The sequence below is a fragment of the Balaenoptera ricei genome, chromosome 14 (genome assembly GCF_028023285.1).
Source record: "Balaenoptera ricei isolate mBalRic1 chromosome 14, mBalRic1.hap2, whole genome shotgun sequence".
NCBI lineage: Eukaryota > Metazoa > Chordata > Mammalia > Artiodactyla > Balaenopteridae > Balaenoptera > Balaenoptera ricei.
The window spans coordinates 28,763,949-28,788,602 of NC_082652.1; the positions used below are offsets into that span (position 1 = coordinate 28,763,949).

The 24,654-nt window shown below is 42.6% G+C and overlaps 1 protein-coding gene across 4 annotated transcripts in view; it reads right to left on the reverse strand.

Moving 5' to 3' along the window:
- CEP192 (centrosomal protein 192) overlaps nt 1-24,420 on the reverse strand; it is a 94,928-nt gene extending 70,508 nt beyond the window's left edge. For all 4 annotated transcript variants that reach the window (XM_059895452.1, XM_059895451.1, XM_059895450.1 and 1 more), the window contains exons 1-8: nt 24,326-24,420; nt 23,887-24,057; nt 18,316-18,486; nt 17,505-17,630; nt 8,727-8,902; nt 6,146-6,195; nt 3,863-3,983; nt 2,224-2,372 (exon numbers count right to left, since the gene is read on the reverse strand). In XM_059895452.1, coding sequence (XP_059751435.1) covers nt 2,224-2,372; nt 3,863-3,983; nt 6,146-6,195; nt 8,727-8,902; nt 17,505-17,630; nt 18,316-18,486; nt 23,887-23,996 — 903 coding nt within the window. In that variant the 5' untranslated portion in view covers nt 23,997-24,057; nt 24,326-24,420. The remainder of the gene's footprint in view (nt 1-2,223; nt 2,373-3,862; nt 3,984-6,145; nt 6,196-8,726; nt 8,903-17,504; nt 17,631-18,315; nt 18,487-23,886; nt 24,058-24,325) is intronic.
- Nucleotides 24,421-24,654: the final 234 nt, after the last annotated feature.

Consider the following 24,654-nt stretch of genomic DNA (forward strand, 5'->3'; position numbering starts at 1 on the left):
AAAGGGAGACCCTGTGAGGATGCAGGGAGAAGCTGCCGTCTCCAGGCCGAGAGAAGCCTCAGGAGGAACCAGCCCTGCCCACACCTGGATCCGGACTCCCAGCCTCCAGAACTGTGAGGAGATACATGTCTGCTGTCCGAGCCAAAAAACAAAATAAAAAAATAAAGTGCATAAGGATCAAAATATCTCCTTAACAGAGAAAGCTTATAAAAACAAGAGTTAAAATATGAATATCCCAATAAAAAAAAGACAAAGGAGACAAAGAACTGACATTTAAAATTAGACAACTATCTTTCACATAGGATACTAACAAAGACTAAAAAGAACCAGAACGTAGGAAACCAGCTCTCTCCTCTGCAAAGCACCTGAAAACACTGAATAAAGAATGCGGTTAGAAAATCCACGTGCTCTGCGGGCCAACGGGGCGAAGCTACCACCTGTGGGACTGTGGCTGACTGTGGCCACGTGATAACCCTCCCAGGTGGAGGCGGAGGAAACCTGGAGTGAAGCCACTGGTAGGCGACCAACTCCAGGCAAGGGTTTCCTACGGAGCAGAGCAGCCCCCTTGCTGCTATTGAAAGTCACAAGGGTTTGTCCAAAAAAAAGGGGTGGGGGGGGTCGGGGGAATACAGCTGCTCTGATAGTTTTGAAACCTAAACACAAAATAGGTCTCTGTTGGGACGTCCCTGGTGGTCCAGTGGCTAAGACTCCGTGCTCCCGATGCAGGGGGCCCAGGTTCGATCCCTGGTCAGAGAACTACATCCCACATGCTGCAACTAAGAGTTCACATGCTGCAACTAAAGATCCCAAGTGCCACAACCAGAGATCCCACATGCTGCAAGGAAGATCCCACACGCAGCAACAATAAAGACCCGGCACAGCCAAATAAATAAATTTAAAAAAATAAAAATAGGTCTCTGTCTACACTTGGACAGTGTAACTCAGCAAAACTTGAGAGTTAGGAAATGTGAGGAGGAGGGAAAAAATAAAAGCAATCCAAAGGTCTCTTAGGAGGTGGGGTTTCAGAAGGAGGCAATGAAAGTACCTGAAATCCCACAGACTACCTCCTGATAACAAAGGGGGACAAGGAGGCATCTGGCCAACACCATATTCATCAATGGTCAAACAGCATCACCAACAGGAGACAAGTGGGCTGACAGGCCTCCCAATGGGACACAGAGTATACAACAATGCTTATGTTTAGAGTCAATCTGTTCAAGGGGAAAATGTTCAATCTAATCAGGAGGAGGAAAGCAGTCAGCTGTATCTACCATATGGGTCATTTTACAAAACAACAGGCCTAGATTTTACAAAAAGTTTAATGACATGAAAGAACTCCAAGTCATGGCAACCAAATACAAGTGTAATCCCTGATTAAAGCCTGGATCAAAAACAACAAAAGTAAAGGACATTTGGAGATAAGTGGATAAATTTGAATATGGACTGTATATTAATTTAAATCACAATATCAAAGTTAGATAAGAGAATTGTGATTATGTAGGAAAAAGTCCTTATTCACAGGAGGTAAATGCTGATGTTTTAGGGTGAAATGTCATAATATCTGCAACTTACTTTTTTTAAAAAATAAATTTATTTTATTTATTTAGTTTTGGCTGTGTTGGGTCCTTGTTGCTGTGTGGGGGCTTTCCCCAGCCGCGGCGAGCGGGGGCCACTTCCCGCCGCAGCGCGCAGGCTTCTCACCGCGGTGCCCTCTCCCGTTGTGGAGCACGCGCTCCAGGCGCGCGGGTTTCAGCCGTTGTGGCACACGGGCTCCAGGGCGCAGGCTCAGCAGCTGTGGCACACGGGCCCAGTTGCTCCGCGGCATGTGGGATCTTCCTGGACCAGGGCTCGAACCCATGTCCCCTGCATTGGCAGGAGGACTCCCAACCACTGCGCCACCAGGGAAGCCCTGCAACTTACTTTTAAATGACTCAGCAAAAAAGTACTTATGGAGGGACAAAGAAAACACAAAGATGGCAAAAAAATGTTCACAACTGGCTGATCTGGACAAGGGTATACAGATGTTCAGTGCACCATTCTTTTAATTTTTCTATAGGAGAGGGAAAGGTAAGCAGCAGCAGGAAAGGTATTACTCATCAGTTTGTATCTGGGGAAAACAGAGTCCAAAGAAAACCAAAATCTTAAGTTTTATTAATATCCACTGAGTCCAGTAATGATTTTCTAATGTCAAATTTCTGAAAAACCGTAAAGTTTGGAATATACCTGACTAGGATCACTTGCAGGTAACTTAAAATAATTTTCTGGAGATTCCTGTCCTTCTAGGCCTTCATACATCATTCCTGGAATTGCCAGTTGCTCAAAATAAGCCTCCAAGTGATCATCATAAAACTCTTCATCATCGATATCATCATCTAATTGGTAAAATGGAGGAGAAAACAGGACAGGCTTTAAAGTAGCGACTGAACTGTAAATAATATATAATCAAAAAGGTTGATAAAACTTATGGGTCAATAGTCTATGTGATTTTGTCTTAACATTTGACATGAAAAAAACCACTGTAATTTCAGTCTGTAAGTCATCATGAGCATTCTAATATAAACTCAATATTTAACCTTCATTGAGAAGACAGCACAGAAGCAAATCCTGGCATACATCAAAAGTTAGGATATAGTAAGTGTGGCAATGGAAAAGGGCAGATTATTCAGAAAGTACTGTGGCAAGTGAGTAACTGTCAAAAAAGAAAAAATAAGCCTGCCATAGAAGTAAAACCAAATTTCAGGTAAATTAATGATTAATTGTAAAATGAAACCTCAAGCAGTATCTGATCTTGAAAATGAAGAAACAAAAAAAAGATATAACAAAGCTGAATACTCACAGATATGATAAAAATTTTTTCCACCTCCACTAAAACCAAAAAGTTGCAAATAGACAAATAAAACAATAATGGCAGTGCTTTTCATTGTTCTAACACCCAGCCGGGCAAGGGAGGATAAAACTAGAACACTCAGTCACTTATAATGGTATTGTAAGCCTTTTCAAGAGGATAATTTTCCAATCACCTCTGAGAATCTAGCCTACTAAAACAAGGATCTGCATAAATTCAGGTCAACAATTCCTCATCAACAATTCCATAATCTAAAAATACCTAAAAACTAGCAGCAAAACCTGCCCTGATTTTATAGCTTCTATCTATCCCACTTGGCTCACCAGCCTGGCCTTCAAAGCCATGGATAGTTTGGTCTCTGCCTATTTTCTGGGTTTATTCCCCAATTCATAGTCCGACAGGTGCTATAAACCTGCCACACAAAAGCACTGGCTATTCTCCAAACATGGTCTATATGCCCCTACCTTAGTGCCTTTGCTGAAGCTGTTCCTGCTTTTTGAATGTACTTCTCTTCTGGTATCTACATTAGGGCCTATCACAGGCCTCCTTTTCAAGGAGGAAGAATCGCATCCTCTTTCAATAAAGCCTCACAGATACCTTCCTCAGTCAGAACTAACTTGTCACCCTCCTATGACTCCCACACAACTTGTACCGTTGAGATACACTTCACACAATCGGAAGTCAACTATACATCTCTCTTGCCACGTGCAGTCCTTTCAGAGAGCAGGGGCTAAATATTTCATTGTCCCCTAATTTCTTAACACAGTTCTTTATACTTAATACCTTAATGATACTCAACTGAGGGATAAGCATAATCCTATCAGGATTGCTATAGAGAAATAAGTTTAAAATCCCATCACTTAACACAAGTGGCCACTTGAGTGCTCGTAAGTAAGAGGTAAAGGAGAAGGCAGAGAAACAAAAAGGTGCATTATAACTACGGCAACAAAGCAGCAGAGATACATGGAATGGCAAGGTCAGGACAAGGAAAACACCAGTTGAGTTTTGTGATGCTACCAGAAGAATCTTCCCAGCTGGCAGGTGACATCAGTTTCTCATTTTCTAGGAAACTAGTATGGCTTAAGTCATTGTTTGGATTCCTCTCTTCAAAATGTTTTCCAGCATCAGGAACAACAACCTATAAAAAATAAAACTGTAATGAAAGCAGCACACTCACTACTGTGAAGACCACAGCACAGGCTGCAGAAAGGCCCATCAATGTGCTCAAGGTCTGTGGTTCACAGTTCAGGCAATGAAGGGCTGTTTTACATGTATTAATAACTTTCTTCCTGCCCCCATGCCACCCCCCTCCCCTGACCCACCCAATGAGACATCCTTAAAGCTCAAGGTTTCACACTGTGTGCACACGCTCAAAGGACCTGGTAATATAGTTCGTGTACTAACACACAAATGAACTGGGGCAGCTCGAGGCCTGGACAGGAGGTGCAGGTAACAGCAAAGCTGGACTCTGCAGCACACCCTGGACAGTGGACGTCCCTGCTCCAACTAGGGGCCACAAGGCACATGGCAGTTTGCTAGGACACTTCAAGGCCCAGAATAAAATGTGAAGCTCCTCAAGTGTCAATCTTATTTCACCATATTAAATATATATCAAATAATACCATCTCAAGAATTAGACTGCAAAATGCATGCTAACATTTTGGGAAAAAACACGGGCTCTCAACCCATTTACACACTTGTAGAGCACAGTGCTGAGTTATGCACTCAGTTTGGACAATGAGACCTTCGCTGCCCTGGCTGCCAGGACAGCTCACGCTAAACCCAAGGCCAATGCAGTGGTGGTCCCACTGGTCTACGTTTTCTAGTGTATTTATTTTCCCCCTGCTCTTACTTCTTCACCTTTTGTATCAAGTATCTCATGTGTCTATACTTGTCTTCCTGCTTTCTAGTTTTATGGTCCTTCTCTTTGTTATCAGTGATTTCTAATACTTCTAGGAAGTTAATTCTTCAACCATCCTAAGGAAATAAAATTACCTATCACAGGAAAAGTTATGATCTCTCTCTTAGAAACCATTTTTCTCAGTGTTCAAGAAATCAAGCCTTCTGATTGAATTTCAGTTTGGCTACACCTGAAGTTCCTCTAAAAAGCATCACTCACATATGTAAGTTACTAGTGGTTACGTAGAGGGAGCAAGTGTACAGAGCACGGGTCAACAAACGTTCTCTGCAAAGGGCCAGATAGTAAACATTTCATCTACTTCATAGTAAACATGGGTCTGCTAGCCATGTCACAACTGTCACAACTTCTCAACTCAGCTGTTGTGGCACAAAAGCAGCCATAAACAATACAGAAACAAATGGACATGGCTACTTTCCGATAAAACTTTTACAAAAACAGGCAGCAGGTTGGATGTGGGCAATGAGCTAGAGTGTGCCAACCCCTGGCACACGGAAACAACTCTTACTTTAGACCTCTTTTAATCATTTTACAAAAATAATGTTAAAAATTCTTATGAAAGTAAAATAAAATAAAAATTGCATTTCCTTTTTGTAAGTTTTAAAAGTATCAATACTTGGTTCATACTTTATAAACAACTCTCATAAATATGAGACGGTTTATGTTAAACACAAACTGCTTATCTGCTCAGTGCCTGTCCTCTGAGGAGCCCGTCTCTTTTCACTTCATGTGGTCCGGGGGGTGGGGGTGGGGGTTGGTTTCAGTCACATCCCTCTATCTGTGCACATATATGCACTGATGCACATGCACACACACACACGTGCGTGCACACACACACACAGAAGTGGACCTAAGGTCCAGCCTCATAAATCAGAGTTTTATCCCAACTCACCCCTTGGCACAGTGATTTACAGAGGGGAGGACGGACCCAAGTGAGCTCATTAGAATTGTGTGTGTTTTTTTTTTAATTTACCCTAAAAGAAAGATCATGTTCTTGTTTTTTGATCATGAACACTTGGGTTGCCTACAAATGAATTCAGCTTTCCTATCATTCAACAGATTATCAAGTGCCAGCTATGTGCTAGACACTCAGGATGCAATACACGAAACAAAGAGACACCCTCACCCCACGGAACCAACATTCCAGAGGAGCCAGCATGGAGTGAAGCAGAGCAGAGGTGCAGACAGCTCTGGAGACACAGGAAGCCCCAGACCAGCCCTACTGTCAGCTTCCCGGTTACTTGTAGCAGTAAGGTGGATTTCTGCTATTTACAAGTAGAAGACTTCTAGCTAATATTAATACTACTTAGCATTCATATTTGTGAAATAGGTACTCTCACTCTCCTAATAATACTCGAAACTGATAACATATATAAGATCACCTTGTTCTCCTTATTCATCCAGGATCGCGAACAAAAATCAATAGGCAAGTCTGTTAAAGTAAACAAAAACAAAAACTAAGACCAAATTATTAATATTTTATCAACTAAATATCCAATAACACTCAAAAATAGCAAATTGATGAACTATACATTTTTTTCCCTTTAAATAGAATAGAGCACTTTTAAATGATGGTATAGGAGCCCATCAGTGGTCAGTTAAATTAAAAACCTGTTAGGGTGGGGAAGCTTAAAAAATTATACATACGCCAAAAACACCTGAATAGGAATCTAACAAGGCTTTAAAGCTAACTTCTGCTTTACAGAGGATGTGGGGAAGAGAGAAGAAAAATGACACCACGAGTGATCAAACTGACAATGCCAAACAGCAGGACAGCTCCAGAACGACAGACCTAAGAGACACGACGACAGATGGAGCAAAACACAATGGAACCTTCCTTGGACCCCAATCCAAGCAAACCAACCAAGATAATTAGTAAACTGAATATGGACCAGAGTACTATACGATAATTACAGAATTATGTTGGTTAACAGTATTAACATCACTATGGTTATGTAGGAAAATGCCCGTATTTTTAGAGATGCAAGCTAAAATATGTAGGAATAAAATGATCTCTGGAATTTTTTAATATCAGGAAAAAAGGTAATAGAAAAACAGAAGAGATTAAGCAAGTGTGGCAAAATCTTATACTAAATGAAACTGTGAGAGAGGTATATGGGGAGGTTTTTTTTTTAACTGATATAAAACTTACCATAAAATCACCCTTTTGAAGTATACAATTCAGTGGTTTTTAGTATATTTACAAAGTTGTTCAACCATTATCACTAATTCTACAATATTTTCATCATACCAGAAAGAAATCCTGTACCCATAAACAGTCACTCCCCATTCTCCCTGCCCCCCAGGCCCTAGCACCACTAATCTACTTTGTCTCAGTGGACTTGCCTCTTCTCTACCTACAGATTCACCTTCGGATAAATGGAGTCGCAGCATGTGGCCTTCTGAGTCTGTCTTCTTTCACTCAGCATGCTTTCAAGGGTCATCCTATTACAACACGTATCAGTACTTCACTCCTTTTTATGGCTGAACAACACTCCACTGTATGGACATACTGCATTTTATTTATCCATACATCAGCTGATGGCGATCTGAGTTGTCTCCACTTTCTGGCTACTCTGACTAATGCTGCTATGAACATTCATGTACACAAGTTTCAGTGTTGACACACATTTTCATTTCTCTTAAGTGTATGCCTAGGACTGGACTTGCTGGGTCATAGGGTAATGCTACGTTTAATGTTTTGAGGAACCGTCAAACTATCTTCCACAGCAGCAGCACCATTTTACATCCCAACGAGCAATGGGTGAGTGTCGCAGTTTCCAACAAATACTTGCTATTTCCCATCTTCTTGATTCTAGTAATTCCAGCGGGTGTGAATTGATCTCTCCTGGTTTTGAATTTCCCTGATGATTATAGCTGTTGAGCATCTTCTCATGTGTCTACTGGCCATCTGTACAACTTCTTTATAGAAATGTCTACTGAAAAGCCTCTGACATTTACAGTACTGGGTTATTTGTCTTTTTATTGAGCTATAACACTTCTCTACATATTCTGAATGCTGGTCCCTGATCATATACATATGATACATGATTTGTAAACATATTCTCCCATCTTTGGGTTGTCTTTTCACTGTCTCAAAAGTGTCTTTTGAAGCACAGAAGTTTTCAATTTTGAATAAGCCCAATTTGTCTTTCTTTCATTTCTTGTGTGAGGAGTTAATCTAGTCTACTTTCATACATTAATGACATTTTTCATCAAGAGAAATACAAACATCCCATAAAAATTTTAACTTAGGAACAAAAATGACTGCTGACAAGAATACAAATTAATTGGCAGGGGAAATGTGACAGGTGTATTAGAAACAGCCTCCCTGTCTTGAACACAAAGTGTGCTGTGAGCATCAGACAGCATGGTTTCTGCAGGAAAGGAGGTTTCAGCTTAATCAGTATGGATAATTAAGAGATTGATTAAGAGATCCTTTCCTATAAAAGTATTATAATCATGGTATTAATAGGAAAGTGCCAAACCAAAGCATTTTCAGTTTATAGTATCATAGTTTTAAGATAAACACTGGTCCAAAGACAAAACAATAAGAAAGGAGATTAAAACTGTATGATATAACTTACATGTGGAATCTAAAAAATACAACAAATAATGAATGTAACAAAAAAGAAGCAGACTCACAGACAAAGAGAACAAAATAGTGGTTACCAGTGGGGAGAGAGGAGGGGGAGAGGCATTACAGGAGTAGGGGATTAAGAGGAACAAACTATTAGGTATAAAATAAGCTACAAAAATATATTGTACAACATGGGGAATATAGCCAATACTTTATAATATTTTATAATAAATGGAGTATAACCTTTAAAAATTGTGAATCACCATACTACACACCTGTAACTTCTGTAATTTTGTACATCAACTATACTTCAATTAAAAAAAGATTTTTAAAAAGGAAATTAAAATATATACATTAAGGAATGATTTCTAATAGTTCAGTACCTCGCTCCTGCTCCAGCGGTGAAATCCCATCAGAAGGATCTTGGCTCTGAAAGGGTTTTGCAGCTCTAACGTGCTCCTCTTCCGTTCTTTCTCTATCACTTTGAAAAGCTGACTCTTTGAGGACAGCACCTGACAAATGTCGACCTTCTGTCTGATTCTTTTTCTTAGAGATAGAACTTTTAAATTAGGGAACAGAATAATAATGAAATATTAGTTATCTTAGGTGTATCTATAAAACATCCATTAATCAGTTATTTCTTAAAAACAAAAAATGGATACAGTGAAAAGAAACATTTCTGGGACCAGCCAGACGTCCTGGGGACGATACCATCATTTTGGGTCCAGTGATGTACATCTACCAAAGTCAAATATATTGCTACTCTGCCTCTCAAATGATAAGAGGCAGAGTTTTCTTCTTTCCCAAGTATCTGTGAATCTACCACATCTAGAGAAAAGCTCAGCTTTTCAAAAAACAAGACAGACTTAAAGGATACCGTATATTTGCCAAATAGCTACTGCTCAGACCTACAAACGCTTTGAAGCTGTACTTTAGCCCCTGCCACTGTTCTATCATCATTTTCCATTTGTCTCTGTTGTTTCTATGGATGGAAAGGTTCTTCCTTAAAGGCAACTTTCCACCCAACCTACTGCAAAAGCTCTTGGGTCTGTCCCCGCTCACCACAGCCATTTCACCAGCAGATGGAACTTCAGGGAAAAGCTGCTAAATGCAACAAATTCATCATGTGACAAACCTAGGGCCAGACTTAAATCTGGCCAGGATGAATGAAATGAAAATGGCTCTTTCACAGACTCCAAGTCCTAACCCTCTGCCCCTGAGGCAAACTCTAACTTTCCTCCCAGTTTCTCCACCTCTTTACTGCGGCTGTAATACACAGAGAGCAAATCACTTAATCCAAAGGTGCATTTGCAGGCAGGTATAGGAAAGTTTCACCCCAATCAAACAGAACTAAGTAAAACAGAAGGCAGGGGGGACTTCCCTGGTGGCGCAGTGGTTAAGTATCTGCCTGCCAATGCAGGGGACACAGGTTCAAGCCCGGGTCCGGGAAGATCCCACATGCCGCACAATAACTAAGCCCGTGTGCCACAACTACTGAGCCTGTGCTCTAGAGCGCGTGAGCCACAACTACTGAACCCGTGTGCCACAACTACTGAGTCTGTGCTATAGCGCCTGCGAGCCACAACTACTGAGCCCGCATGCCTACAGCCCATGCTCTGCAATAAGAAAAGCCACCGCAATGAGAAGCCCGCGCACCGCAATGAAGAGTAGCCCCTGCTTGCCGCAACTAGAGGAAGCCCACGCAAAGCAACTGAAGACCCAACACAGCCAAAAATAAAATAAATAAATTTTAAAAAAAAACAAAAAACAAAAGCCAGGGGCGGGTGGAAAGGCTATAAAGGGATACAAAGTCACGTGGTAGAGAAAACAGAAAAAGAGGTGGGGGGGGTGGTACACAGCAAAGGAAACCACAGGATGAAAAGGCAGCCTACTGAATGGGAGAAGATATTTGTCAGTCATATACCTAATAAGGGGCTAACTCCCAAAATATACAAAGAACTCATACAACTCAATAGCAAAAACACAAACAACCTGATTAAAAAATGGGCTAAAGACCTGGATAGACATTTTTCCAAAGACATAGAGCTGGCCAACAGGTACATGAAAAGATGGTCAGCATCGCTAATCACCAGGGAAATGCAAAGCAAAACCACAATGAGGGACTCCCCTGGTGGCACACTGATTAAGAATCCGCCTGCCAATGCAGGGGACACGGGTTCAAGCCCTGGTCTGGGAAGATCCCACATGCTGTGGAGCAACTAAGCCCGTGAGCCACAACTACTGAGCCTGCGCTCTAGAGCCCGTGCTCTGCAACAAAAGAAGTCACCAAAATAAGAAGCCCGCGCGCCACAACGAAGAGTAGCCCCTGCTCGCCGCAACTAGAGAAAAAGCCTGTGCACAGCAAAGAAGACCCAACGCAGCCAATAAATAAATAATTAAAAATAAATAAATAAATAAATAAAACCACAATGAGGTATCACCTCACACCTGTCAGAATGGCTGTCATCAAAAAGACAACAAACAGCAAGTGTTGATGAGGATGTGGAGAAAAGGGAACCCTCCTACACTGTTGTGGGAATGTAAACTGGTGCAGCCGCTGTAGAAAACAGCATGAAGGTTCCTCAAAAAATTAAAAATAGAACTACTATATGATACAGCAATTCCGCTCCTGGGTATTTATCCAAAAATGAAAACATTAACTGGAAAAGATATATGCACCTCTATGTTCACTGGAGCACTATTTACAATTGCCAAGATATGGAAGCAACCTAAGTGCCCATCAATGGATGAACAAAGAAAATGTAGTGTGTGTGTGTGTGTGTGTGTGTGCGCACGCGCGCACACACACACACACACACACACACAGGAATAGCACTTGGCCATAAAAAAAATGAAACCTTGTCATTCACAACAGATGAATCTAGAGAGCATTAAGCTTAGTGAAGTCAGACAGAGAAAGACAGATACTGTACGATTTTGTTTATAAATGGAATCTAAAAACACACAAACAACAAAACCAAGCTCATAGATACAAAGAGCAAACTGGTGGTTCCCAGAGGCTGGGGTGGGGGGAGAAATGGGTGAAGGGGGACAAAAGGTATAAACTTCCAGTTATAAAATAAGTCCTGAGGGATGTAATGTACAGCATGGTGACTGTAGTTAATAATACTGTATTGTATATTTGAAAGTTGCTAAGAGAGTAGATCTTAAAAGCTCTCCTCACAAGAAAAAAAATTTTTTTGTAACTCCGTAAGGTGACATGTTAACGAGACATATGGTGGTGACATTTCCCAGATGTATACCAACATCAAATCAAGCTGTACACCTAAAGCTAATATGTTACATGTCAATTATATCACAAATAAATAAATAAAATAAGAATATGAGGAAACAAAAAGACAATAAAGGTCCCTATATAACATATTTCTAAGAAAAGGGGTGGTGGTGGGGGAAGCAAGATGGTAAAATGAAATAAAGAAGTCAGGACATTTAGTTAATTTTCATATCTTAAACCTCCCCCTGCCACTCCCCACCCACCGAAAGACATGTAGTGTGACCATTAAAACTTTAGGACAACAGAGACAGTTGAGGGCACTCTAAATTAACCACCACCATCACTCCCCGTCAAAACTCAACTTCCTCAAACCTACAGCTATCATTGTTTTTACTGGCCCATCAAAATTTTTCAAATTAAATCTTAAAGTCTTTCAGGCAACTATCCCAGACAGCCCTCCACTTCTGCTCCCCAACCCACCCACGTACATCAGCAGTGCCAACATGACCCTGTGCACCCAGGAAGAAGGCTCCTCTCCAGATAAGGCCTAAGAAACGCCTGTGCAGAGTGGAGCGGCCCAGAACACCACACTGAACACCTGGCACTTACCGAAGACCCCAGCCTGCCTGCCAGGCTGTGTGCTCCCCACCTCTGATCTCTGTTCCTCCACTCCTCTCCTCTCCTCTCCTCTCCCCTCCTCTCCTCCACCTACCGGCCCCTTGAGAACCTGCCTTCCCGAGTGGTCATCATGCTTACGGTCTTGCTTCCCAGCAGTCTATTCTCCACTGGTAGCCAGAGGAGGCTAATCAAATCAGAGTTGAGATGGAACCCTTGGTGGGTTTCCCACCTCACCTGGAGTCAGAAGCTTTGCCCACCCCATGCCGCCTCCTTCCTGCTCATGGACACACCAGGGATGCTCTCACTCAGTGCCCTCCCACAGCTGCACCCTCCCCCTGAAAGGCTCCTCCTCCTGAGGCCAACGGGGCTGACTCTCTCCTTCAAGTCTCTGCTCTGAACTCACACCTCCTCAAGGAGACTCAACAATTACAACACCTTTCAGCCCTCCTAACATCCCTCCTTATCATGTTCTGTTTTTTCCTAGCACTTTTTCCCTTCTAACATACTGTAAAACTGGTGTATTTTGGAGTCTTTTTGTGTAATGTCTGTTTTGTCCACTGCTACTTCCCAAGCCCTTGGAGAGGTAGCTGGCACACAGCAGGCACTCAGTCAAAAACACATGTTGACTGAAATTGAAACTGTGATTTAAAATCTTCTCACAAACAAAAGCCCAGGACCAGATGGCTTCACAGGCGAATTCTATCAAACTTTTAGAGAAAAGCTAACACCTATCCATCCCAAACTCTTCCAAAATACAGCAGAGGGAGGAACACTCCCAAACTCATTATACGAGGCCACCATCACCCTGATACCAAAACCAGATGAAGATCTCACAAAAAAAGAAAACTACAGGCCAATATCACTGATGAACATAGATGCAAAAGTCCTGAACAAAATACTAGCAAACAGAATCCAACAGCACATTAAAAGGATCATACACCATGATCAAGTGGGGTTTATCCCAGGAATGCAAGGATTCTTCAATATATGCAAATCAATCAATGTGATACACCATATTAACAAATTGAAGGATAAAAACCATATGATGATCTCAATAGATGAGAAAAAGCTTGTGACAAAATTCAATACCCATTTATGATAAAAACTCTCCAGAAAGTAGGCACAGAGGGAACCTACCTCAACACAATAAGGGTCATATATGACAAACCCACAGCCAACATCATTCTCAATGGTGAAAAACTGAAACCATTTCCTCTAAGATCAGGAACAAGACAAGGTTGCCCACTCTCACCACTGTTACTGAACATAGTTTTGGAAGTTTTACCTACGGCAATAAGAGAAGAAAAAGAAAAACAAGGAATACAATCGGAAAAGAAGTAAAACTGTCACTGCAGATGACATAATACTATACACAAAGAACCCTAAAGATGCTACCAGAAAACTACTAATCAATTAATTTGGTAGAGTAGCAGGATACAAAATTAATGCACAGAAATCTCCTGCATTCCTGTACACTAATGATGAAAAATCTGAAAGTGAAATTAAGGAAACACTCCCATTTACCGTTGCAACAAAAAGAATAAAATACCTAGGAATAGACCTACCTAAGGAGACAAAAGACCTGTATGCAGTAAGCTAAAAGACGCTGATGAAAGAAATTAAAGATGACACAATCAGATGGAGAGTTATACTATGTCCTTGGATTGGAAGAATCAACATTGTGAAAAGGACTATACTACCCAAAACAATCTACAGATTCAATGCAATCCCTATCAAACCACCAATGGCATTTTTCACAGAACTAGAACAAAAAATTTCACAATTTGCATGGAAACACAAAGACCCCAAATAGCCAAAACAATCTTGAGAAAGAAAAACAGAGCTGGAGGAATCAGGCTCCCTGACTTCAGACTATACTACAAAGCTACAGTAATCAAGACAGTATGGTACTGGCGCAAAAACAGAAATAAAGATCAATGGAACAGGATAGAAAGCCCAGAGATAAACCCACACACCTATGGTCACCTTATCTTTGATAAAGGAGGCAAGAATATACAATGGAGGAAAGACAGCCTCTTCAATAAGTGGTGCTGGGAAAACTGGACAGCTACATGTAAAAGAACGAAATTAGAACATTCCCTAACACCATACGCAAAAATAAACTCCAAATGGATTAAAGACCTAAATGTAAGGCCAGACACTATAAAACTGTTAGAGGAAAACATAGACAGAACACTCTATGACATAAATCACAGCAAGATCCTTTTTGACCCACCTCCTAGAGTAATGGAAATAAAAACAAAAATAAACAAATGGGACCTAATGAAACTTAAAAGCTTTTGTACAGCAAAGGAGACCATAAGCAAGACAAAAAGACAACCCTCAGAATGGTAGAAAATACTGGCAAACGAAGCAACTGACAAAAGATTAATCTCCAAAATATACAAGCAGCTCATGCAGCTTAATATCAAAAAAACTAACAACCCAATCCAAAAATGGACAGAAGACCTAAATAGACATTTCACCAATGAAGATACACAGACTGCCAACAAACACATGAAAGGATGCTCAACATCACTAATCACTAGAGAAATGCAAATCAAAACTACAGTGAGGTACTACCTCACACCAGTCAGAACAGCCATCATCAAAAAATCTTCAAACAATAAATGCTGGAGAGGGTGTGGAGAAAAGGGAACCCTCTTGCACTGTCGGTGGGAATGTAAATTGATACAGCCATTATGGAGAACAGTATGGAGGTTCCTTAAAAAACTAAAAATAGAACTACCATATGGGAACTTCCCTGGTGGCGCAGTGGTTAAGAATCCGCCTGCTAATGCAGGGGACACAGGTTCGAGCCCTGGTCCAGGAAGATCCTACATGCCACTGAGCAACTAAGCCCGTGCGCCACAGCTAATGAGCCTGTGCTCTAGAGCCCGCGAGCCACAACTACTGAGCCAGTGTGCCACAACTACTGAAGCCTGCATGCCTAGAGCCCGTGCTCCGCAACAAGAGACGCCACCGCAATGAGAAGGCTGCGCACCACAACGAGGAGTAGCCCCCGCTGCTGCAACTAGAGAAAGCCTGCGTGCAGCAACGAAGACCCAACGCAGCCAAAAATAAATTAATTAATAAATAAAATAATAATAAATAAAATGCATTGTTTAAAGTAACAAAAAAAAAAAGAACTACCATATGACCCAGAAATCCCATTACTGGGCATATACCCTGAGAAAACCATAATTCAAAAAGAGTCATGTACCACAATGTTCACTGCAGCTCTATTTACAATAGCCAGGACATGGAAGCAACCTAAGTGTCCATCGCAGACGAATGGATAAAGAAGATGTGGCACATATATACAATGGAATATTACTCAGCCATAAAAAGAAACGAAATTGAGTTATTTGTAGTGAGGTGGATGGACCTAGAGTCTGTCATACAGAGTGAAGTAAGTCAGAAAGAGAAAAACAAATACCATATGCTAACACATACATACAGAATCTAAAAAAAAAAACGGTTCTAATGAACCTAGGGGCAGGACAGGAATAAAGACACAGATGTAGAGACTGGACTTGAGGACACAGGGAGAGGGAAGGGTAAGCTGGGACGAAGTGAGAGAGTAGCATGTACATACATACACTACCAAATGTAAAATAGATAGCTAGTAGGAAGCAGCTGCATGGCACAGGAAGATCAGCTTGGTACTTTGCTACCACCTAGAGGGGTGGGATAAGGAGGGTGGGAGGGAGATGCAAGAGGGAGGGGATATACATATGCATATAGCTGATTCATTCTGTTATACAGCAGAAACTAACACAACACTGTAAAGCAATTATACTCCAATAAAGATGTTAAAAATAAATAAATAAATAAAACGAAAATAAAAAAACACACGTTGAGAAAATGAATATACAGAGTTAACAACTTTAACATATACAAAGTGCTTATATCTAAACGTCATCAACAGGCAATTCACAACAAAAATATAAGTAATGAATAAACATTAAAGTATGTTCAATCCCATAAATACTTGATTATGAATTCAAACAGAATACTTTAAGACTGCCTGTAATACCGCCATCAAGACATAACCACCATTTACATTTTGATGTAAAGCCTTCCAGACTTTCTTCTATTCACTTAGGCATGTGTATAAATTCTTTTACTTCTAAAATTGAGAATCAGGGGCTTCCCTGGTGGCATAGTGGTTAAGAATCTGCCTGTTAATGCAAGAGACATGGGTTTGAGCCCTGGTTGGGGAAGATCCCACATGCCGCAGAGCAACTAAGCCCACGTGCCACAACTACTGAGTCTGTGCTTTAGAGCCCACGAGCTACAACTACAGAGCCTGCGTGCCACAACTACTGAAGTCCGCGACCTAGAGCCCATGCTCCGCAACAAGAGAAGCCACCACAATAAGAAGCCCGCGCACCACAACGAAGAGTAGCCCCCACTCGCTGAAACTAAAGAAAGTCCAGCAACAAGAACCCAACGAAGGAAGGGAGGGAGAGAGGGAGGGAGGGAGGGAGGGAGGGAGGAGGGAGGGAGGAAGGGAGGGAGGAAGAAAGGAAGAAAGAAAGAAAAGGAAGAAATAAATAAATTAATTAATTAATTTAAAATTGAGGATGAAAAATAACACCACCAAACGTCAGGGAGGGCTCAGAGAAGCAGGCATTCTCATGCACATCTTCTAACGGGAATGCAAACTGGTACAAATCTTCCAAAGAGCAATGTGGTAATCCGCAGTGGTCTTTAAAATTAAATATTCTTAACTCAGCTATTTTGATCCTAGGATTTTATCTCAATAAAATAACCTACTAGATGCAAAACGTATGTATAAATAAAGAAGTTCACTAAATTTATAATAGTAAAATTCCAATCATCTAAGTGTCTAACATGGTGCAGCCATTAACATTATGATACATACTTACATTAATTGTAATGGGAAGATGACACAATCATTAATTTTTAAAAGTTATAAACAGTACGTACAGTTTAATCCTATTATTGTTAAAAAAATTAGTACATGCACATGTGCATAGAAAACAGTCTAGCAGACTAAATAAAAAGATAATCAACGTCTCTTCTGCAGTTACTGGGATGACAGGCCTTTGTTGTCTGCCTTATAATTGCCTGTATTTTATAATTTTTTCAATGAGCATGTATTACTCTTGGAATCAGAAAAAGATTTTGAAAGACTAAAAATGTTTGCGATTAATATCATACAAAGAAAACTGTTAAAATTCTTATAAACGATCAGAGACACAATCACGTGTTCATTTTCCACAAGACTACATGAGACTCGCTCTTAACACAGTGAAAGCAAGATGAAGTAAGAACTCACTCATCATCTGGGAAGACAAGCTGTAACCTCTCTCTTGGTTCAGCTTCACTCTGGCTACTGGGAGACGACTCTGATGGAATTGAATACTTCCCTTCCACTAAATAAGATGCCTGGACATCAGAATTCCTACACACAAAAATTTTGTTTTAATTGTTAATAACTAAATTATACACATTTAAAATTCACCATGACATAGGACTGTATGACTGAAAAACCAACCACCAGGGGGTAAAAACAAATAGGGTCCCCAATGTTCAAAACCATCACCTTATGAGCAAAGCACTGAAAACCTGTGCAGCAGCAGAATGTGTGTATTAAACAAGAGAGTCGTGGAAATCTTAAAGCTAAAAGTTTTTAAAGAGTTAATCCAGCCCCTTCATTCCAAAGGTAAAGATGGTGCTCCATACAGAATGTTTAGGCTAGGAGGACGGGACAGTGGTTAGATATTCAGGCATAGGTAAACTTTACACGTTACACAAGATGAGTGAACTATACACATCACATTTGGGGGTGCAGCTCAAATCACCAGCCACCAGGAGGCTGAACTAATACAAAGTCAATATACCACGGACAGAAAGACCATTGGTAGGCCAAAAGGTCACTGGCGTTCAATCCCAAACCTACACACCCACCACTGATAAGGCGATGGAACAGGTAAGAGATGGTTTTATCTTCTATGTTGATTTTACATAAATGGTCATCTCCCTCAGATAAAGCTAAAGCTCAAGCTTGGCTGAAAAATTTCACAGAAGTATCAGTATATAGTAGGCTTTAAGAATCTAAAAAAATCATCTGTTCAAACAATTCTTACCTGTTATCAGTGCTGGATCTATTTCTAGCAAGCGTTGAAACAGCAACAGGCAAGCCAAGATTTGAAGAAAGAGTGACATCTTCCAAAATCTCACTATTACCACCAAGTAATGAATTGGTTAAAAAGCTTGGAAATGACTCATCAGCTATACCTCGAAAATCTTCCATCTCACTGCAACAATAAAAGTATTCTTATAAATCATATATTACCATAAAACTTTTTCAAACGATTAAGAGTACAAGTCCCATAAATCTTAGAAAACTGATAAAATCCTCTTTTTGAAACAGCTCTAAGAGGGGACACTATAGTCGAGAATATAAACATCAAACTATCTTCTTATAATTAACATAATAATGAAACACAACAGTTTAATTTACTCTTGGATTTTAAATTTATCAAATAAAGAATCAAAGAAGGCAGAATACTAATGGCATATACAGACAATTTCTGGACGTCATACAAGCTGGGCACACATTCTAACAGGGAATAGAATAAATAGAACTAGCAAAATCTAGTCCCTGATTTCAAAGATTAAGGATGAGTAAATGGTTTAAAAAGTGAGTCTAGGGACTTTCCTGATGGCGCAGTGGTTAAGAATCCGGCTGCCAATGCAGGGGACATGAGTTCAATCTCTGGCCCGGGAAGATCCCACATGCCTTGAAGCAACTAAGCCCGTGTGCCACAACTACTGAGCCCGAGTGCTGCAACTACTGAAGCCGCGTGCCTAGAGCCCGTGCTACACAACAAGAGAAGCCACTGAAATGAGAAGCCCTGCACCACAACAAAGAGTAGCCCCTGCTCGCCAAAACTAGAGAAAGCCCGCACGCAGCAATGAAGACCTGATGCAGCCAAAAAATTCAAACAAACAAATAAATAAAGTGAGTCTAGGGCAATCCCTGGCGGTCCAGTGGTTAGGACTCGGTGGTTTCACTGCCGAGGGCCCAGGTTCAATCCCTGGTCAGGGAACTAAGATCTCACAAGCTGCGTGGTGCAGCCAACACCACCAAAAAGAAAGTGAGTCTGTTCAAAGAAAAAATTTAAGTTACGTTAAGTATATTTGGGGACTTCCCTGGTGGCACAGTGGTTAAGAATCCGCCTGCCAACGCAGGAGACAACGGTTCGATCCTGGTCTGGGAAGATCCCACATGCCATGGAGCAACTAAGCCCGTGCGCCACAACTACTGAGCCTGCATGCCACAACTACTGAATCCCACGCACCTAGAGCCAGTGCTCCACAAGGAGAGAAGCCATCACAATGAAGAGTAGCCCCCACTCGCGCAACTAGAGAAAGCCCACACGTAGCAAAGAAGACCCAACGCAGCCATAAATAAATAAATAAATAAAGATAAAAATAAAGTATATTTGGCACATGGACAAGGCAAAAATGGTAAAAGTGGCACACAAAGGCTAAGTCTGGAAAACACTGGTACAGTCTGTACTACTGATAGAGAACCTACAGTGCATGCTGGCCACTCGTTCGATGGACCCTGATCTCAGAACTCAGGAGACGTTACTCAGTTTTAAAAATATTTCAGAGTGCTTATCATGTAAGGGCTGTGTGGAATTCAGTGAAGAAAATAATTAAATCAGGAAAGACTCAAGAAATGAGAGGATATTGGCCCTATACCCTGAAGAATGAGCAGGACTTTTCAGGCAAAGTATGAGATAAGAGGGCTTTTAAAGGTGACAAACATAAGCAATGGTGGAAGATAATTAAAATTTATTGCATACCTACTACCTTAACTCACTTATCCTCATTTTACAAAAGAAGAAACAAACTCAGAGACTAAACTAGCTAAACTGACACAAGGTTGTGCAATTAGTAAGATTCGTGCCCAGGTATGACTCCAAACTCTGCTCTAAGTGCTGGGGTGTGGTGGCCATAGTAGGTGCTCCACCATATTCGGGCAACGGGTGAGTAAAAACACGGAGCCAGATCCTACAAGCCTTAAATGGTGTATTAGGAAGTCTGGCCTGATCCCATCAGCTGAAAGGAGAGGAAGGGAGAGGGCTTAGCGCCTGGACGGATATTCTAAGAGCTGCCACTACTGATGAGACAGACGACAGTGCAGGACTGTGCTGGGGTCGGTGGCAAATCACTGATGTGTGAGTTTAGATATTATGGACTAATTTACTCTACAAAGTTAGGAAAAGCCTTAAGACCACTAGAAACATACTAAACTTACCTAATCACAGATGAAGGATCCACACTCCTGGCAGAAGCCCAGCCCTCCCACTCCAACACCTGCCTCTCCTCCTCGACACTGTTGCATCTCTCGGGGCAGTCCTCCCCATGAGCACAAGAAGCCTTCCTCAACCTCAGCCCTGCTATCCCCCCACAGCTACCACCACCTCCATCCGCACTCCCTCTACCACCCAGACCTCCAATACGAGTCACTACAGGCCACCCAGCTCCACCCCTCATCCAAGCCCACTCCCAGCTGGCTTCCGTCCCACCGCCCCACCAGGGGCTTGTCAACATCACCACTGATCTCCCTGCTGCCAAACCCATAACCCCGTGGTCAGTTTTCAGTCCTCCTTGTCTTGGACCTAACAGAATCGAATTCACACTCCTTCCTCACAGAAATACTTTCTTCACCTGGTTTCCAAAGCACCGCTGTCGGCTCTTCCTCCTCCTTCTCTCCCGGACCTCCACACAGTGAGGGCTCCAGGGCTGGCTCCTGGGTTTCCTCCATCTACCCAGCCTCTCTGGATGAGTGCCCTCAGTTTGAAAGTTTTAAATCCCATATGAAACTTGTATCTCCAGCCTGGGTCTCTCCCCTGAACCTCAGATGTTCAACTACCTACCTGACATTTTCACTTAGGTATCTAACAAGCACCTAAAACATCAATCTTGATTCCATCTCATTGCAACCCCCTCAAGAAAAGCCTGCTCTTCAATCTTCCCCACAGAGAAAACGACAAGTCCATTCTCTAGTTGCTCAGACCAAACCATCAGTGTGCAATCCCTCAGCAAATCCCAATGGCTACACCACAACCATATAACCAGAACCTGCCATTTCTCACGACTCCTGGTTGCTACCCTCATGGTCAAGCCACACCCTCTCCGACCAGGACACTCCCTGCAAGAGCCTCTATCTTCCTCCCCAGACTACCCTCCACACACTCAGGTTACCCAGTCAAACAAGCCAAACACTCACTGCTTAGCTCAGAACCCTCCACTGGCTTCCCATCTCACTGAGAAAGTCAGTCTTGCTGGCAACGGGGGACTGAGTAACTCTGACCTGGGACCTCCTGCTCCTCTCCCTCGCTCCCTCCACCCCAGCCACCCTGACCTCGCTGCCATCCCTGGAACCCACGGAGGCTCCTGCACCTTCAATTCTTTCAGGTCTTTGTGTAAACGTCCACTTTCCCACCAGCGTGTACAGTCAGGCTCGGCATGCCAATCTCCTTGCCCTGCTTCCTTTTTTCTATAGTGCTATATAGTTCACCAGTTTAACTATTCCCCACCCCACGTTAGAATGTAAGTGCCATGAGGGCAGGGACTTGACCTGTTTTACCAGTGAATTCCTATCTAGAGCAGTGCCCTGCACAGAGCAGATCCTCAATAAATTTGCTGAATGAATGAAGATTTTCAAACTGGGTCAAATCCAGCAAACTTATCACCAGCTATCACGTAAGCACCCTCCTCTCAGACCACACCCCAGTGTTTTCCTCTCTTCAACATGTCTAACTATCTACATTTCCTCTTCTCGATTTCTACAAACACTTTCAAACTCTCCCACACCAGGACGCAGGTGGAAAACCTGTCCCCATCCTTCCTTTGCACCTCTGCACCACCTTCTCACCTTCTCTTCACAGCCAAGCATCTCACCTGACAGCCTCTCCTTCCATGTTAGGGACACCCAGGATCCTGACCTTAGCTCCGTCACGCAGTGCACATCTTATACAGACAAATCTCATCTGAGTTCAGGAACACGCACTGCCAGACAACAGGAAAATACAGACTCCACCTGAACCCATTTAAACACAGTAAAAACACTGTTGCCAATCAAAACACATCTAGTGGAGCCTATTCCTGAGGGCAAAACAGGCCTTGTCTAAAACAATCCCTGAGTCATTCTACATCTTTCTGACTCTACTACCATCCTACCCTACTGAAAAACCTCCTAATCAGTCTTCACAGTCCAATTCTTGTCACTCTACAATTAATTCTCCACATGGCAATCAAAGGGATCGTAAACCATAAGCCAGGTACCATACTCTTCCTGAAAACTTCAGTGAGCCACCTCATCTGCACACCCCAGCCTCACTCACCACATAACGGCTTTTCTGTTCCTATAATACTCAAGCCCATCCCCACCTCAGGGCCTAGAATACTCTTCTAGATGTCTGCACAGCTAGCTCCTTCCTGACATTCACCTCAATTCAAAGCTCACCTTCTAAGAGAGTTGATCCCTTATCATGAAGTCAAATGTACCCCAGAGTCCATAGTCATTTTAATTTCTGCCAGCACTGATCACTGTCTGTTTTTGTATTTGTCTGTCTTCTTCCACTAAAAAGATTTCTCCCTAAGAGCAGAAACTGTGCCTATCTGTCCATCAATCTTTAAACTCCTACACAGGGGACTTCCCTGGTGGTCCAGTGGCTAAGACTCTGCACTCCCAATGCAGGGGGCCCGGGTTCGATCCCTGGTCAGGGAACTAGATCCCGCATGCTGCAACTAAGATCCGGTGCAGCTAAATATATAAATAAATAAATATTTTTTAAAAATAAAATAAATTCCTACACAAGTCTTCCAAGTAGCCTCCTCACATCTAGTCTTGTAGTTACTAAGTTACTCATTCACTTACAAATATATACATACCACACCAAAATGTATACCATCTCTTTAAGCGTTATCTCCACTTAGAAAGAATCAAATCCAAGAAAATCCAGATATTAAGCAAAGATCATTCATGCAACAATCATTATCAAAAACAAACAGTGAAAGACACTCTGTTTGGTTGTGTGAAGCAACAATAAATAAGGTGGCTCCCCTCAGAAAGCGAACAGTCCCTACCCACTATGATACAGTGCTAAGTGCAGGAATAGAGCTTTGCTGTGGATGCAACAGTAACACAATCCAGGGGAAGATTCCTCCAGATGTAATCTAACGCCCAGTCTCTCTTTTCCAGAAAGGACTACACTTGTTCTAAGCCACCTATGGACATGCCACATTCCTAAAGCTTTCCTAGAAGGGAAGATGCCCTAACTTCCGTCCCTACTGCATTACCCAGCCCTCCTCCTCACCTAAAATGAAGACAATACAATATTATCTTTCTTTTTACTGCATTTGAACTAAGCAGCCAGCTTTGGGATTTCTCTTGGTATGTCCTTAAAGCAGTAACTTCAAAACATCCTGCTCGAGTTTACTGATATTTAATTGCTTTAATTTTATGCTTGGATACATAAAATATCATCTGCTGTAGTTGTCGACTGGAGGCCTACGTGCACAACTGAACACAAAAGTATGAGCTGTGGGAAAAAGCCAAAGTCTAACTTCCCCAACGTTCTAAGATACACTTTACCATTATGTAGGTATCTAGCGTAACAGTTTTCAAAGCTTACCGTAAACTTTGCACTAAAAACTGGAATCCGGAGAAAAAGTTGACCTTGGAGCAGTAAAAACTCCAGTCGAATGACCTCAAAATGGTAACAGCGAGTGAAAACACTGTCATGAAAACAGCTGTCCTCCAGGCGACGGCCTCGAAAGGGACCTCATGCTTCAGCGAACAAAGTCTGCCGTCGGGAGAAAAAGCAAAGCGACCTCAAACACTGTCACCTTTCCCGTTTTTCCGTGAAACGACCCGCAAGAGGCCGGGAGCCACGGGGACGCGGCCGCACCCGCCGGTCAGCAGCGCGTCACCCCCGCCCGGCCCGGCCAGCGAGCGGGGAGCACCGCGTTGGGGAGACAGGGACCAGGCCCCGGACAAAAGACCCGAGTCCCGGAGGCCCCGCTCTCACGGCAGCCCGACTCGCCCGCCCCGCCCCCCAGACGATCCCTCACCGAGTCCGCGACGCCTGCCGCGAGCGCCCAGCCGGCGGAAGGTCCGCGGAGGACGTGTCCGGCGTCCGGCGCCTCCGCCAGTGCGCGTGCGCGCATCCCCTCACGGCGGCCAGCCGTACCGTGCGCCCCTCGGGTTTACGTCGGTTCGCCACACGGACCGAGGGGCGGGGACTCCAAGCTGGCTTTGGATTGGACGGCGCGAAGGGGCGAGCCCGCTGATTGGACGAGAGCGGGCATCCCGGATTTGAAGCGGGAAGCCGCGCCCGGCCCGGATGCGCCGCGCCTGGCGCCTCGCCCACTGTAGGACGCCACGCCTCTCTTACGTGGTG